A 17,551-nucleotide genomic window follows, 5' to 3' on the forward strand; every position below is an offset into this window, starting at 1 on the left:
GGTGGGGAGGGGGGGTGTTTGGACCAACGGAGGCATTCCTGAAGGAACCCCTGCCGTTTGTGGGCGGCCCTACTGACATCACCAGTGATGTCAGTGGTGAGCTTCCTGCTCTATTAGAGCCGGAAGCTCACTGGGGCTTGCGGCAGACGAGACCCTACCACAAGGGTCTCGTCGCAAGCCCGATGGTCGCGGTCATCACCCACAGCTTAGCGAGCCGCCAGGAGGCAGGGTAAAAGAAAAAAAAGCGTCCGCCCTGATTCAGAGCGAACGCTCGCTTTTTGCAAGTGCCTCTGAATCAGGCCCACAGACCGTATAAAAGGGGTGATGACCACCTGTTTTCAAGCAAAATGTGTGTGTGTGGTTAACTAACATTCTGGGGGAGGGGGGGGGAGGATGTAATAATGACAAAATGCGGTCAAAACTCAGAAAACCTATCTGATTATCGCGCCTTTTACATAATGTAGGTTACATCTTTCTCTACTGTCTTTGACTTTATTTCATATATTGTAGTAATTTAATGCTTTTCTAAGCTCTCGAGCAGGGCCCTCTTCCCTCACGTGCCTCTCTTTACATTTTCTCCTACTCCTTACTGCCCATAAGGGCACCTAACATGTGACTGCCAACTCCCTGCTGCTTATTGCTTTAATCGCTATTGCAGCAATGTATATAAATCGTGTCCTTGTCCTGCACTGTAATGTACTGTAAGTTACTTGTTTCTTGTTCACTTATTAGTTCTATGTACTATTGTAAGGTGCTGGGGAACACTTTTTGCACCATATAAATAAAGGATAATAATAATATTACATAGTTGTTTGTGTGACATGGACCTGGCTAATGCAAACGGCGTCTGACTGATAGTAATACACAGGGCTTTTTTTGATGGTACTCAGCACAGTCTGTAGCATCGGAACCTTATTACGGTATTTTCTAACAACTAGTTCTGGGAACAGTAAGAAATCGGTGAAATAATTTCCGAAATGAAAGAGAAATAAGCCGCTGCAGCCTTCTATCAACTTGTAGCTTTAGATGAGCATCAGAACCTTTTATTATAGATAAAAAACCAACTACTTAATATACATGATCTGCACCCATTAATCTTCATTGTAACATCTTATCCTGCAACACATCATGTTGTCGCTGCCTTTGGCTGTAATGCAGGGTGGGGGCTTCACTGCTGCTCAGCTCCTCTCAAATGTAACATACACTGAGCTATTGTGCATCATCTCACTGTATTGTATAGGGCCCAATACCAGGAATGTGAAGAACACACCTCCTCCCTCTCCCTGCTGCGGGGCGGAGGGAAGTCAGCTGCTATTGTGCTCTGTGCCAGCCCAGCTGTACAGTAAGTGTCACACGCAGACCAAATATATGGTACCCTGACGTCCACTGTACAAGAAGTCACTATGGAGCTGTGGGGTCTTGTAGCTCAAGCTGCTGTTCTGCTCCTGGCTCTGGCTGTCATCTGTTTCCTCCTGTTCTGCGGATACATACACTACATCCATATGAAGTATGACCACATCCCCGGACCCCCCAGAGACAGGTAAAGGACCCTCTGCATTCTTTGGGATTAGCGTCCTGTGCTGAGGAGCCTGTTATAGATCTGGCTGAAGTACTGTATGTCCCTAGATGTGATATCAGTAATCTATAGCTAGCTCTACCACATTACAGTGAGCAGAACTAGTTCACTTTCTTGATCATCCAATAACAATAGTGCAGGTGTTTTAATCTGATCATTGGACGCAGAGAAAGCCTTTGATAGGCTGTCCTGGCCCTTTATGTTTCAGGTGTTACAGACGTATGGTTTTTGTGGTGGTTTCTTGCAGGCAGTCCGAGTGTTGTATTTTAACCCGACTATGACTGTATCAACTCATAGGCTTCTGTCTCCAACATTCAAAATAAGTAACGGCACCAGACATTGCTGTCCCCTTTCCCCTTTACTCTACGTCATAAGCATCGAACCCCTGGCGGCCAAGATTCGGGAAAATCCGGATATCTAAGGTATCTCTGGAATAAGGAATACAAATTGTCAGTGTTTGCGGAATGTGTATTGCTGACCCTCTCCTCTCTCTTGACCTCACTCCCCAACTTGGAGACTGAAGTAGCCTTGCATGGTACATAATCTGGGTATAAGGTTAATGCAGAGCAGGCCCTAGGCATAGGCAACTAAGCAAATGCCTAGAGGCGTCCAAGCCCACCTAGGGCCGGTGGAGGTTTGGGGCAGCATAGGCAAACGCAGGGGGGGTTTCCGGTTGCCTGGAAACCCCCCTCCCCAGCCCATAACCACAGTAGAAATTGTAATATAATAGAATTTTACTGAATGTTCTTCTCAGAATGACAAATGAAATAAATAGCACCCCTTGTTGATCTTTTAATGTGTCAGCCAGTATTAAATACACCTGTGCACCAAATAGGAGATCTGGAAAACATGCACTGTTAGGGGTGCAATGCTACAGACCATCAATAGGGTAAATTATTAATACAGTATAATACACTATTCAGTGCATAAGAAGACCAATATGTAAATATATGTCCAGGGCAGTGCTAGGCTCTTCTGCTGCACCCCCAGACTCCCAGACTTGATCCAATGCTTCTGAAATAAAAACATTCAGCTCAGGCAGGATGGACCTACTGCCAAATTTAATGGCTTACTGTGATCGCTGGTCTTGGATATGCTGGAATTATGACACACGATATACTTTGTATGATGCATATTAAAGCTGGATAATTCTACCCTCTTCATGGACTGGCCACACTCACTCTAAAATCAAGCATCTGGAAACCCCCCTCTAAAAATCCTGCATTTGCCACTGGGCAGGCATGAGAGAGGCACCTGTTGCTGGATGGCAGCTGTTATTGCCAAAGTGCAGCGTCCACAGTTCAAGCTCAGCTGATAGCTCTGATAGGGCCGAGCAGCAGTTGACATTGAGAGGGCATCGGCGGTTTGTGTGGGTGGGGCACATGGAAGGTGTCTAGTGGTTAGCGCTGGAGCAGCATGCACTTAGACGCGGCCTGCCACCATGAGCCAGGAAAAGTGGGTACCTGGAGTAGGGCAGCTCTGCCGGCTGCAGCCTCTGCACTCAAGTAAAGTAAGTATGGAACTGGGAGAGAGCCGGGGTGCTCTGGTCCTCACTGCTCGGAGACGGGTGCTGTGCTGGGATAGGGGTGCTGGGTCAGGTGAGGGGTGCTAACACCATGCTGTGCTGGGAGAGAGGGCGCTGTGCTGGGTGAGGGCCAGGGTGATGGGTGATGTGCTGGGAGAAGGGTACTGTGATCTGTGCTGTGATGGGAGAAGGGTGCTGTGATCTGTGCTGTGCTGGGAGAAGGGTGCTGTGATCTGTGCTGTGCTGGGAGAAGGGTGCTGTGATCTGTGCTGTGCTGGGAGAAGGGTGCTGTGATTTGTCCTGTGCTGGGAGAAAGGTGCTGTGATCTGTGCTGTGCTGGGAGAAGGGTGCTGTGATCTGTGCTGTGCTGGGAGAAGGGTGCTGTGATCTGTGCTGTGCTGGGAGAAGGGTGCTGTGATTTGTGCTGTGCTGGGAGAAGGGTGCTGTGATCTGTGCTGTGCTGGGAGAAGGGTGCTGTGATCTGTGCTGTGCTGGGAGAAGGGTGCTGTGATCTGTGCTGGGAGAAGGGTGCTGTGATCTGTGCTGGGAGAAGGGTGCTGTGATCTGTGCTGTGCTGGGAGAAGGGTGCTGTGATCTGTGCTGTGCTGGGAGAAGGGTGCTGTGATCTGTGCTGTGCTGGGAGAGCTTAACAAAGGAGAGAGAGGAGGATCTGTATATGGTACACTGTAATTTAAAACATAACTTTTATTAAATCATATTTAATATAAATTGAATTTAAAATAGCGAAATATATGTGACAGAATAAAGTAAGTGAAAAAAGTGCAATTAAATGTGTAAGTGTATATTAAAATACACAGCGTGCCTGTATAAATCTTCTTATTCTAGATCTAAATTTAAGTCCCTAATCTTAATTAAAGGAACAGAACATTTGCCAATGTAAAGAACACATAGGTAGATAAGAATTATATGGATTTGTATTTATACACACACATTCTCTTATTGTCTGTGGATAACTAGCGTCCAAATTCTGGATACAAAATTATCTTATATAAGATACTTTTGCAACAAATGTAGCTATCATACTTTTCTTATCATTATGCAGTCAGCCCACTCTCTTTACATGAGGATGTAACCTCTTTCCTGCCTTATTAGATTTCCATATATTGTGTTGGAATATAAGTATAATCTTAATAAATATACACATCTATCCAGCTAGGTTTATACACTATAATGCGTATGCATCGCAGTGAGTGTGTGCGATCTAGTCATTGCGATCAGGACTGACTGCAGTGACTACGCAGACCCATCGCAGAATGATTGACAGGAAGTGCCGTTTGTGGGTGGTGACGGTAAGTCACGTCTCTTCAGGGTTGATTTGAGCATCTCTGCACTTATAACCCTGGTCATAAAGGTGCTGTTTCTATTATATATTCCCTATTGGCAAGGCCCCCCCCCTCCCCCGAGTTCAAAGAACCATTCAAGCTAGCATGGGAGACTGACCTGGGGAGGAATCTGGATGATGAAGAGTGGTCAGATATTCCACAGATGGTTTCTCTGACCTCCATTAATACCAGCCTTAAGGATAATGCTTGATACTAGATGGTATATGGTCCCTGAAAAACTTCATTCTATCTACCCACTGACATTTAGACCTTTGCTGTGTGGACATAAAGGCTCCTACTTACACATATGGTGGGACTGTCCACTGATTTCTACATATTGGGATGATGTTTTATCATTGTTGGGCAGTATCTTCAGCTTTGCACCTAATAAAGGTCCATTACATGTCTTATGTAAATCATTTCCTGACACTTCTAAACCCTATAACAAACTATGTGGTCATGTGTTTAATGCTGGTAAAATCCTGATTTCCACTAATTGGAAACACCCTAATGCGCCTCCTATTCCTTCACTAATCAATAGAATTTGTTACACTGCTTCCATGGAGTATATCACTGCTCTCCATGACAAAATTCCCAAAATTTCATGAAGTATGGACCTCTCTGTATTCTCACTTTAATAGGCCCCTTCCATACCTGGTTTGACCCTTATCTTAGAATATCAGAACCGAGTGTTACCCTTCTCCACTCTATTAAAATTGTTTTTACTTTTGATATTTTGACTCCGCTGCCTTGTGTCCCCCCTTCCCCACTCCCAACTCACTTTCTCTTATTTTATATCCATTATTGTATTTGCCAGATGTTACTGGTTACTGCACCCTAATTATTATTATTTTTGTCCGAAAAAAAAACAAAAACAAGGTATTTTGACGTCTTTTCTTTGTGTATCGCACATTATAGTTTCTGAGGGGGTGATTAAAAAAAAATTATAGTTGGGAACTAATTGGTTGGTAATTTTTTTTTTTTTTTTATGTTAATACATTCCCCTTGCTGTATGTCATTTTCTTTTTTTATTTTCCTGTCCCTCCTATCTTTTATATATAAAGAGATATATAAAAAAAAAATACAAAAAACGATGTATGATCAGCGAGTTCTTGTTATACACATAAAATTATGGGTAAAGCTGGATTATAGATCGGGTAACCCAGTATTGGTTTTCACAAAATTTGCGGCTTCAGTGTGTTTAGACCTTTTTGTCAGATGTTACTATGGTATACTGAGGTAACATTACAGCATTACATAAGTGTCAGATGTTACTATGGTATACTGAGGTAACATTACAGCATTTCGTAAGTGTCAGATGTTACTATTGTATACTGAGGTAACATTACAGCATTACATAAGTGTCAGATGTTACTATGGTATACTGAGGTAACATTACAGCATTACATAAGTATCAGATGTTACTATGGTATACTGAGGTAACATTACAGCATTACATAAGTGTCAGATGTTACTGTGGTATACTGAGGTAACATTACAGCATGACATAAGTGTCAGATGTTACTATGGTATACTGAAGTAACATTACAGCATTACATAAGTGTCACAGGCTTTTATTGACAGTTACATTAAGTTTGTGCTAAGAGTGAATATTTGCAGTGTTGACCCTTCTTTTTCAAAACCTCTGAATTCGCCCTGGCATGCTGTGAGTCAACTTCTGGGCCACATACTGACTGATGGCCGGCCATTCTTGCCTAATCAATGCTTGGAGTTTGTCAGAATTTGTGGGTTTATGTTGTCCACCCGCCTCTTGAGGATTGACCCCAAGTAATCAATGGGATTAAGGTCTGGGGAGTTGCCTGGCCATGGACCCAAAATTTGGATGTTTTGTTCCCCAAGCCACTTAGTTATCACTTTTGCCTTATGGCAAGGTGCTCCATCATGCTGGAAGAGGCATTGTTCCTCACCAAAATGTTCCTGGATGGTTGGGAGAAGTTGCTCTTGGAGGATGTTTTGGTACCATTCTTTATTCATGGCTGTGTTCTTAGGCAAAATTGTGAGTGAGCCCACTCCCTTGGCTGAGAAGCAACCCCACACATGAATGGTCTCGGGATGCATTACTGTTGGCATTGCACACCCTGCACCCATCCTTTTTTTTTTTTTTTTTTACTTACCTCTCCAAAGTCCAACGGAGTGAAGCTGCACAAAATGCCTGGAATATGGCCCCGGCGCCCGTTGTCCCAGTGTTATGTGCAGTAGGAAATCACCGGGAAAATGGCTGCTGCGCTATTTTCTCAATAACCTGTGCATGCGAAGTAGACTTTGGGCACGCACTAGCGCCCGGAGTCAGTTTGCTGACTGCAGCCTGGGAGGGTGGAGGGGGCCCTGGATGGTGAAGTGGGGGCTCCCTCCTCTCTTAATATGCCCCTGCATAGATGCAAGCAACTCTGCATACGGGCAAATATCTGCATTTTAGCATTGTAAGTGTAATTGTGGACAACTTGTGTGCAACTCTGAACTGACCCACTGTGAGGAGCACTGCCATGCAGGGTAATGAGGATAAAGGCAGAGGCGGTGTGTAAGATTTGTTCTCTAGAGAACCTCTCATCCTGAAGCATTGTGGGTGAATGTCAGACTGACAGGGATATCTGCACATGTAAATGTCTATACAGAAGGTAACCTTCAGGTGTAGACCACGTTTGCCTATGCAAGTGAACTCTAGACCTTGTATTGTGTTTGGAAAACTCGTCCTCCTAGTTACAGCAGCTGCTAAACCTGAAATGCTTCAGCTATTGCAATTATGCAGCCTTATTTGACAGCTTTACCTACAGGCAGCCCGGCTCTGCGCTATATATTTATAAACTCCCTATCAGCAGATGTGAGGTTGCACTACCCTCACACTTAATGAAATAAGTTCATAGGTCGTTCTTTATTTAACTAAAATAACGAAACGTAAATAGTGAGAAATGCCTTTAAATTGGTCAACCACTTTATTAAAATTTAACAATGAAATTCAGTATGGTGGCAGCAAGAAAGACCGGCCAGCTGCTCAGTGACATTACGTCTTAAGCCCAAAGTAATGCCCACGACATTTGGGTAACTGAGCCAATTACCCGTTACCAATAAAAATGATCAGGCTCCAACTCTCCCACCAATACACTATAATGGAGCCAGCCAGTGCCCCTGCCCCCCAGTAAGGAAGCGCAGACTAAATTAATATATTGGTATGGAGAGCGCACCTCAAATACGGCCGCGCAATGCCCACTGGACTGTCGTTCTTTCCCACTGCTTAGAGGATGACAAACCCATCCAGCCAAAGAAAAAGAAAAAATAGCCAATCATTGGGGTGAGCGGGAGGGGATTGATGAAAAAGAGGCAGCACCTATTTACTCTAAGCCACAAAATGTCTGCCACCCCACCCTAAACCCGCCCCTAACTGATCCTATAGGCCACAGGTTCTCAAACTCGGTCCTCGGGACCTCAAACGGTGCATGTTTTGCAGGTCTCCTGACAGAATCACAAGTGAAATTAGCTCCACCTGTGGATCTTTTAAAATGTGTCAGTGAGTAATGAACACACCTGTGCACCTGCTGGGTGACCTGGAAAACGTGACCTGTGTGGGGTCCTGAGGACCGAGTTTGAGAACCACTGCTATAGGCTATTCCCTAAAATAAAACTTAACCCTATTTTCTCCTGTGTGATTGTATGCAACCACACCCTCCTTAAGGGTTTAAGCTTGCTTGCGCTCATTCAAGCACTCGCTTGTCATAAAGCAGAGCTAAGCAACCTGTGGGTCTCCCAGCTGTTGTAGATCTACAAGTCCCAGCATGCCCTGCAACATACTTGCCTACCCTCCCGATTTGGCCAGGAGCCTCCGGAAATTCTGGTGCCACTCCCGGCCCCCCGGAAAGGCAGGCAAACATTCCGGCGACCGCCGTAGGGACACGTTCTGTCAGGACTGCGACTATTTCAGTACATAAAGATTACTTTTTCCAAAGTTCCTTTGTGGTCGTTGGAGTAGCTATCCTGCTTGCTGGCATTCTTCACATACAGGGGATAGTGAGTTAAAGTGATCATCTGTTTCCAAGGTGTCAGGTTGTGGGATTCCTAGATTGCTCATTATTTCTAACCTGATTCCATTTGGGTCACATGTTCTGAACTTCCTATGGATCACAGACCTCTAGTATAAAGCCTGTTACTAACTGTGTCTCAGTGTCTGTGCAACGTTCAGGTCTTTCTTGGACTCCTGCCAGATCCCTGCTGTGCCTGTGGGTTGCTGTGGACTTTGCGACATCTCCGCTCATGTTCCAGCTAAACTTCTGATGCCAGTTACAGCCACACTACAGAGCTCAGCATAGCCAGTGCCTAAGTATTGCTTACTGCTCCATCACTGTGGTCTCCCCTTTTGCTGCACTATTTACTTTGCCTGTTGCTTCTCACTCCTGTGGACATCGTATCCATCTTCGTTACAGTTGTCAACTGCACCATTACAGTTTTCATCACCGCATTGCGGGGCTCAACCCCGTTCCGGATCCTAGTCACACCGCAGGGCTCAAACCTGTTCCGGAAACCACACCGCTTCACAGGGCTCAACCCTGCTTCAACCTTCATTGCATCGTGGGGCTCAACCCCACTCCAGATTCTAGTTACACCGAAGGGCTCAACCCTGTTCCGGAAACCACACCACTTCACAGGGCTCAACCCTGCTTCAACTTTCATTTCATCACGGGGCTCAACCCCGCTCCGGATCTAGTTACATCACAGGGCTCAACCCTGCTCTGACCACACCGCTTCACAGGGCTCAACCCTGCTCTGATCTCATCGCATCACAGGGCTCAACCCTGCTCCGACCTCACCGCATCACAGGGCTCAACCCTGCTCCGACCTCATAGCATCACAGGGCTCAACCCTGCTCCGACCTCATAGCATCACAGGGCTCAACCCTGCTCCGTCTTTCACCGCATCACAGGGCTCAACCCTGCTCCGTCTTTCACCGCATCACAGGGCTCACTCTGCTCCGGATCTCCATCACTACAGGGTTCCACCCTGGTGAAGCTCCTCTATACCATCCTGAGGTGTTAGCATCATACTGGACTCGGGGTTCCTTACCATATTCGCTCTTCTGTGTTAAAGACTATATGGGGGGTTTTCTCCTATACTCATTATTGCTTATGTGAACCTCTGTGTTGTTGAGACTTTATGTGAGATGTTGCCATTATATTTCTCCTGTGAATAAATTCTATTTACTTTTACTTTATGCTATCGAGATTTCATGAAAAGGTAATTCCTAAAGTCACCCCAGTTTATTGTGCCTAGTAGGCCTGCCTCCTCCCAGGAGTCTCAAGTGTCGGCAGCCGTGACACGTCCCATTTGACTTTTTAGACATTTGGACACATGCACAGTAGCAAAAAACCTGGCCAACTACGATTACACGGCTTTTTCATGTGCAGCAGCAAATTCCCACTGTGCACAAGCAATTAATGGGATGGCATTCACAATGTCTCCGTGATGGCAAGGTCCTGAGCAGACCATGAGCGTTCCTGGGTGAAGTCAGGGAGGTGGGCAAAAGTGTTTGCAAAAGGAGACCGGCCCATGGGTGTGTTATAGGAGTTCCAAGGGGGTTGGGTATGGGATGCCGGTGCTCGGCATCCCAGTGGTCGAAACCCAACACTGGCATCCCAACAGAGTTAGGATATCATCACCTATCGGTAGGTATCCTAACCCTTCTCCTACCTCTGCCCCTCCCTCCCCGGTGCCTAAACCTGCCCTTCCCTTCCCCAATGCCTATTCTTCCCAGCACACTAAACCTAACCCTCCCCCCTTAGTGCCTAACTCTAACCCTCTCCCTAACCCCACTACTTACCTTTGGGATACTGGTGCCAGGATTCTGTCAGGTCTTGGGATTCTGGCGTTGGTGTTCTAAGTGGCGGCATCCCCTTTGCAGAGATATTGACCGGATCCCTTCCAAGGGCGTATCTGTGCTCACGGCAGCTTTCCCAATAGCAGAACCACAGTCTCAGAAAAACAGTTGACCTGGAATCTGCACTGCCCAGGACTTTCTTCCGATGTGGCCTCAATGGTGGTGTGTTCTCGCCCCCCGGAGGATCTGCACACATAGATAGGGGAAGAGGGTGTGGCAACATTTGTGCAGTGTGTAGCGCACTGTGTCAGGCAGTCTGTTAGCAGGCATTAGCATATTTTTGCAAATACACTGCAAGCGCGAATGCAATTGAGAATGCAATAGCATAGAGCTCTGAATCGGGGGCCATAGAACCAAGATTCACTGAAAACTGAGGGCCTGATTCATTACGGATCACAGCTGTAACAGCGCACGCAGATCGACTGATGGTGCATGCTGCATGTGCATTGCAGGGGGTTAGTACTGCGATCACCTACGCAGATAGGAATCCATCGCAGAGTGAGTGACAGGTAGTCAGTGTTTGGGGGTGGTGACGGGGGAGTGGTTGGAGAAACGCAGGCGTGCCTGTCCATTTGAACGCTGTTGTTTGGGAGTGCATAAATTAGCCACTGCGACGGCATACGCAGCTTGAGTAGTCGCTGCATACAACGAGGCGAGCAATTTCTGAGACAGGTCAGGGCTGCTGTAATTGTGCGTAAGGGGCCGATGTTACTGATGTATACGCAGGACTGCAAGGTATTACGGATGTGAGTAGTGGGTGTCTCTATGCCGGCATGTGATAGCATAATTATGCAGCAGAACTCCGTGCAGAATCGCAGCTGCGATCACATTAGCGTCCGTAGTAAATCAGGCCACCGAGAACGCCATAGCATAAGAATGGAATCCTGGAAAACTGATTTCACACCTAACCTAAGATCTGCTGTCAATCATAAGGGACCATGTGATGACTAAATTCTATGGCAACTGAAAGATCTGGGCTTGGATTAGAGGTCTCCCTGCGTTCAGCGCATGATAAATGTATATAGTTACTTTGCTTTCATTGCTCAATATCACAATAAAGAAAAAAAACATTATTAATATCTATATTTTGATTTATTTTGCAGCTTTCTGTTTGGACACTCGCCTACAATAATTAAGATAATGAAGACTGATATGGTTATCTACGATAAATTCCTGGAGTGGTACGTTATCACTGGATCACACTATCATGTACAACTGACAGAGAGAGTAAAACTGCTACTGCAGGACCGGCTCCAAGGGTCGGAGCACACTGTGGGCCTGATTCAGAGCCGCTCGTAAGCGGCCGCTCGTTCGCTCCGAGCGATGTTCGCACAACTGCGCATGCGTATGGGTTGTAATACGCATGCGCGAACCAGTCATTGCGGTCGGAAATTGTGTGCTCGCAAAATAGCGAATGCCTGGTAATTTGAGTGACAGGATGAGGCGTTTGTGGGTGGTAACAGGGGAAGGTGCTTGAAAACGAGTGGAGATCCAAACGCAGGCGTGCCAAACGGTCAAAACGGGCGTTTTAAGGGTGTGCATAATTAACAAAGCGGCGTCATCGGCCACGTCAGTTGGGTGTCTTTTATCCTGAACTGTTCGCATGATTGCGGTAGGAAAATGCTACCACAAGCACTGCGAGCAGTTCATACGCCTTTCGATGTACTCGATTAATCTAATAAATAGTGGAGATGACGTAGGATGCGAGCGGCCAGGGGGCGTTTTTTTAAAAATAGCGAGCGCTTGTTTCGTTCGCTCGTTCAGACATAGAGGCGTCAACAGACCGCAAAGAGCGAGCGCTCTATTTAAATATCCGGCCCCTTTTTCTGAACGAGCAAGCGCAAATAGCGTCCGGCTCTGAATCAAATGTCAGTGCAGAGATCTATACGATGGTTCTGCAGATAGAAGTGACTGAACAATGCCCTAAGTGTTGTAAATATCATTTATGTGGTGCGTGGGCTGACCGGTTGTAGTGAGTAACGATGGCGTGCGGTGAGGTCAGTGGCTGGTGAGGCGCTGGCTAGTATCAGATACTCAGGGACCCGAGAGAGGCACATTACATCCACCATTCAGTTGGCAGGTTGCATAATAATATACATTCCCCAGTATCTCCACAGAAGTTACAGCACAGGAATAGTCACACCCAACAGCACAATAACTAGAAATACATTCACCTGTATATGAACAACTCAGGATTTATTGATTCTTGACAGTGGAATAAAATAAAGCAGATACTTATAAGTATCTTCTTTTGTATTATTATTTTCATCATTGATCTGTTTCTTCTGCCTCCCCTGACTGCACGTCCCTGGTGAGTAATATAATATAATTCATTGTAGTTCTACTTATATATACAGATTTACTAAGAAAGGGCATGATGGCTGAGTAGTGATTAACCCAAAGTGCTATGCTGGGAACACATTAAACTGTGTGTACCCAGCGATGCGACCGGCAAACCCCCCCCCGCCGATGGGCCAACATATCAGGCGGCCGGTACACACTAGACAATCTGGTACCCGACCACCCGATATGTCAGCCCCTGACGCATCCTGTTGCATGGATTCATCAGCCGCATGGTCAGGTTGGCCTGCATGTAGGGCCGACCTGACAATACGGCTGATGGCCCCACGGGAGTGCGCACCGCACGACAGAGTGCGTACACACTAGACTATTTGTACGATTTGTCGTTCCGAAGCATTGGAATCGGGCAAATCATTACAAAAAATCATCTAGTGTGTACGCACCCTTACTTAAGGCCGCAAAGTGATCACGAGATCATTCACTGCTCCCTAGCCCTATGTAAGCAGCAGGTAACAGCTGGACAATGGGGCGGTGGATCCCCAAATTTTCCTATATACACTCTGTGTCTTCTTCACTATAAACATGGACGGGAGAAAATTTATAAAACCTGTCAGATCAGAAAGCAATATCGCATCCACAGCAACCATAGCGTTTATGCTCTACAACGCATTTTGGTGTTTTTCTAAAATTGAATAATAATTTGCCTGTAACATTTATATTCAACCCTTGGCTCCCTAGCCATTGTGGAACTGCAAGTCTCAGCATGTACTGCCAGGGAGGGCTTGCTTGGGACTAAAGCACACTTACACGTTATTATTAGGAGGGTCACATAAAGCCACATGTATTTTCTCTTCTTTTGACCTATCAATAACGCTCAGCATTTATTTTCTAGGGTGGAGAAGTACGGTCCAGTGATCCGCATTAATGGACTGCACAGTGTGCTGGTGCTAGTTATTAGTCCTGAAGGAGTGAAGGTAGGTGCCTATACACATATAAATAGAATGGGTATATATCTCAGGGGCGTTTTATGTACTTGGGTGCCCCCTCTCACTATTACCACGGTGGGGAGAAAAAGTAACAAGGAGTTGGAGAAGGAAGCACTGAGGATGCCATCGGCACTATGGAGTGACGGGATCGGTATGAAAGCGTCTGGCGGTTCAAATCCCGACGCCGGAAGACCTGCAACAGAAGATCCCGACAGGTGAGTATTTTTTACTATTACTAACCCTACCTCCCCCCCCAGGTGCCTAAACCTAACACCCCTTCCCGGCAGCCTAAACCTCCCGGGGGGAGTGCCTAACCCTGATCTCCCCCCGGGGGTGCCTAACCCTAAGTGTCCGTTCCGGGGGGTGGGGTGTCTAACCCTAAGTGTGTGTGTCCCCCACTAAGGTTGGGGCCCTCTTTGGGTAAAAAAAAGGTATAGTATTCACCTCATGAAAATCTGAGCAACAAATGAAAACTGTAGGTCTTTTCCTTCCCCCTAACCTCTGCCAACAGAACATCAACAACACCCACAATTAATAAATGAGCCCCCCCCCAATTAGTCAGTTAAATTACTAGCCATCGCATTTTAAAAAAGGAGTGCCCATATTAATCCCACCTGCTGTTACATTACAGGAATAATTCCCATGCCATTCCATTAATACCTACCATTTTGTTTCAATAGCACCACCAGCTCCCAAACTACATTTATAGTCCCCGCATAACATGAATAGCCCCACTGCATTACATTAATAGTCCCCATATTACATAAATACACCATCACCATGATTGGGCCCATGTCCTCACTGATTGTGCACCCAGCAGCCATCTTGCCCTAGGCTGACAGACATTTAGCTAATCAGGAGAAGGGGTGAATCCCTTTTTCTTTAGCAACATGTTATCAAATATAGTGAGTGGTCCTTGGTAAGAAGCCAGTCACAAGTAAGGACCTCAAAGACCAGGACTGACAGCTAGGCCCCCCTTCTCTCAGTGCTAGCACAACTGTATGTGGACTTTGAGCCATTGACCCATGGTGGAAGGGATTTCGGAGTACAGCAACAATTTACTAAAGGTCGATTTTAATCAATCGCATAAATCGATGTTGTGGTTCTTGGGCTAAGTCACACATTTACTAACACTTTAAAAAAAGATAAAAAATAAATAAAAAATAGTTTGTTAATAAATGTGTGATTTATCCCAAGAACCACAACATCGATTGAAATCAAACTTTAGTAAATTTATTGGTTGTGTCCAGATCCCCTTCAGCTAAAGGACCCGGACGTGACGCCGAGTGAGGGCGAAAGTGCGGTACCATGCCCGAGTGAGGGCGAAAGTGCGGTACCAAGTGCGGTTTTCCCGACTGTCATATCCCGGCAAGGGTCTAAAGACAGGCGTCGATATGCCGACGCCTGTCATTAGACATACGCCGGGAGCCCGGCATCCCGATCGAAGGGACGCCGAGTGCGGATAGCCGCGGGGGGGGGGGGGAGGGTTAGGTTTAGGGTTCCCGGGGGGGACTTAGGGTTAGGCACCCCCCCGGGAGGTTAGGTTTAGGCTAGGGGAAGGGAGGGTTAGCGTTTGGCACCCCTGGGGGGGACAAAGGGTTGGGCACCCCCCGGGGGACTTAGGTTTAGGCAGCGGGGAAGGGGGGGTTAGGTTTAGGCACTGGGGGGAAGGTTAGGGTTAGGCACCCGTAAGGGAGGGTTAGGGGGTAGAAATAGGTTAGCATATACTTACCTTTGACGATCGGGATTTCCTCCTCTGCCGGGATGCCGCTGTCGGGATTCCAACCGCCGGGCATGGGTCTGGCGGTAAAACATATGATGCCCTAGCCGATACCTAAATTTACCTAGTTGTATTTAAGAAGCTACACTGAATGGACAGTAGGTGGCGCTGTGTGTTTAGCTGTCACAGTATACAGTACAGTATAGTTTTCTCTATGTACAGTGTGTGTGTTCTTCCAGAATCTTATTTAGAAATCTTCCATGCTATGTTATGAAATTGTAACTGTACTGGTCACATGTTTATCCTATCATCTTTATGTCCAGTAAATCTAATTCTAATGATGTTACAAATGATTGCATAATTCCCACCCACAAATACTTTGGTCTCTCATCGTGCACTGTACAAACTTTAATTTATTTATTTCACAGGAATTCTTGATGTCGCCAAAATACACCAAAGACCGTTTCTATGAGCGTATTAGCACCATGTTTGGAGTAAGGTACAGTATAAAGGGTTTACAAATGTATATAAATCCTGGCTTGTTAAGATGGGATGTAGTTATGAGACCGCCAGCTGCAATGCCGCCGGTCTCAATACTGACATCCAAAGCCCGACAAGGGAATTAAGATAGGCATCGAAATACCTACGCCTATCTTAATACCAACGCCGGAACGCCAAGCCGAACGAGGTAAGTCTGGGCCGCCCTTAGCTTTGTCCGCGGGGGAGGGTTAGGTTCAGGGAGCGTAGCGGGGTTAGGTTTGGAGGGGGTGGGGGGTTAGGGATAGGCACCCCTAGAGGGACGGTTAGGCACCATCGGGGAGATTAGGGTTAGGTACTATGGTGGGAGAATTAGGTTTAGGCACGAAGCAGGGGGTGGGGGGGGAATAGGGTCTGGGATGGGCAGGGTTAGAGTTAGGCTACAAGAAGGGAGGGTTAGGGGGGGAGAAAGGGGGGGAGGGTAAGTATACTTACCCGGCCCTTGTCGGAACACCAACCATCGGGATGCCGCTGTCGGTATTGTGACGGAAGGCATCCCGACAGCCGGCATTTCATACCGATTCTGTTAAGATCTTTCTGTCATTAAACTTTTATGTTACAAAAATATATAATATTGATAAGAAAAATGATAAGCCAAGTTACACCAAAAAAAAGTATTAGTGAAAGCATTTTTCTTAGTTTGTTCAACAGAAAAGTCCTCTTTACTACATACACCCGGCAACATCTCCGATTGGAGAGTCAGGAAAAATTGTACAAGGCCCCAGATCATCCTAACCGCAGTCAGCGGAGGGCCCAAGCCATGCCCACTTCAAGTGAGATCCGAGGGTCTGTTAAATAAGCCTTGGATGGAGATAAAGTAAACGGCGATAAAGTACCAGACAATCAGCTCCTAACTGTCATGTTATAGGCTGTGTTTGAAAAATGACCGTTAGGAGGTGATTGGTTGGTACTTTATCTTTATCCATGTTATCACCCTCCAAGGCTTAGTACATCTCCCCCTAAATTAAAAAAAAAATAGTTATTGGTAAAGGACAAGGATAATTATCTCAACTGCTCTGCCTCAGTGATATCACAAGTGTCTAGTGCACAGTTTCTCAAACTCAGTCCTCAGGACCCCAAACAGTGCATGTTTTCCAGGTCTCCTCACAGAATCACAAGTGAAATAATGAGCTCCACCTATGGAACTTTTAAAATGTGTCAGTGAGTAATGAGCACACCTGTGCACCTGCTGGGTGACCTGGAAAACGTGACCTGTGTGGGGTCCTGAGGACCAAGGTTTGAGAACCACTGGTCTAGTGTATTTGTAGGCTGCCCTGCTGGGACTATTAGTTCAGCCAACAAAACTTCTGCTACCTTAGGAAGATGTATCAAAGCGTGGCGAGAGAGAAAGTAAAGACCAATCAGCTCCTAACTTTTATTTTTCAAACACAGCCGGTAAGATGGCAGTTAGATGCTGATTGGTACTTTATCTCTCTCCATTTAATCTATTTCCAAGGTTTGCTACATCTGCCCCTAAGGCAGTTCAATTTGAGGTGAAAACCCATTATCAGCTATAAATTATCGCCGATGACGTCATTTTCACCTGTTTCAATTATCCCTGTATTCAATTTCAAAGACTTTTTTGCTGGTGTGAAAAGTCTTTGTAAAAAAACGGGGATAAGTTTTCTCCACAGAATAGGTGACGGGTAAAAGTGCAGAATTGGGGTTTAGGGGTGCAGGCT

The 17,551-nt window shown here is 46.1% G+C and overlaps 1 protein-coding gene across 1 annotated transcript in view; it reads left to right on the forward strand.

Annotated features, from left to right (window-relative positions):
* The first annotated feature begins 1,330 nt into the window (after window positions 1-1,330).
* The window catches only part of LOC148442063 (cholesterol 24-hydroxylase-like), a 50,242-nt gene continuing 34,021 nt past the window's right edge, over window positions 1,331-17,551 (forward strand). The window contains exons 1-4 of the mRNA XM_088464305.1: window positions 1,331-1,540; window positions 11,429-11,506; window positions 13,519-13,600; window positions 15,761-15,831. Coding sequence (XP_088320431.1) covers window positions 1,404-1,540; window positions 11,429-11,506; window positions 13,519-13,600; window positions 15,761-15,831 — 368 coding nt within the window. The 5' untranslated portion in view covers window positions 1,331-1,403. The remainder of the gene's footprint in view (window positions 1,541-11,428; window positions 11,507-13,518; window positions 13,601-15,760; window positions 15,832-17,551) is intronic.

Source organism: Taudactylus pleione, unplaced genomic scaffold, assembly GCF_031769625.1.
Source record: "Taudactylus pleione unplaced genomic scaffold, aTauple2 ptg001628l, whole genome shotgun sequence".
Classification (NCBI taxonomy): Eukaryota; Metazoa; Chordata; class Amphibia; order Anura; family Myobatrachidae; genus Taudactylus; species Taudactylus pleione.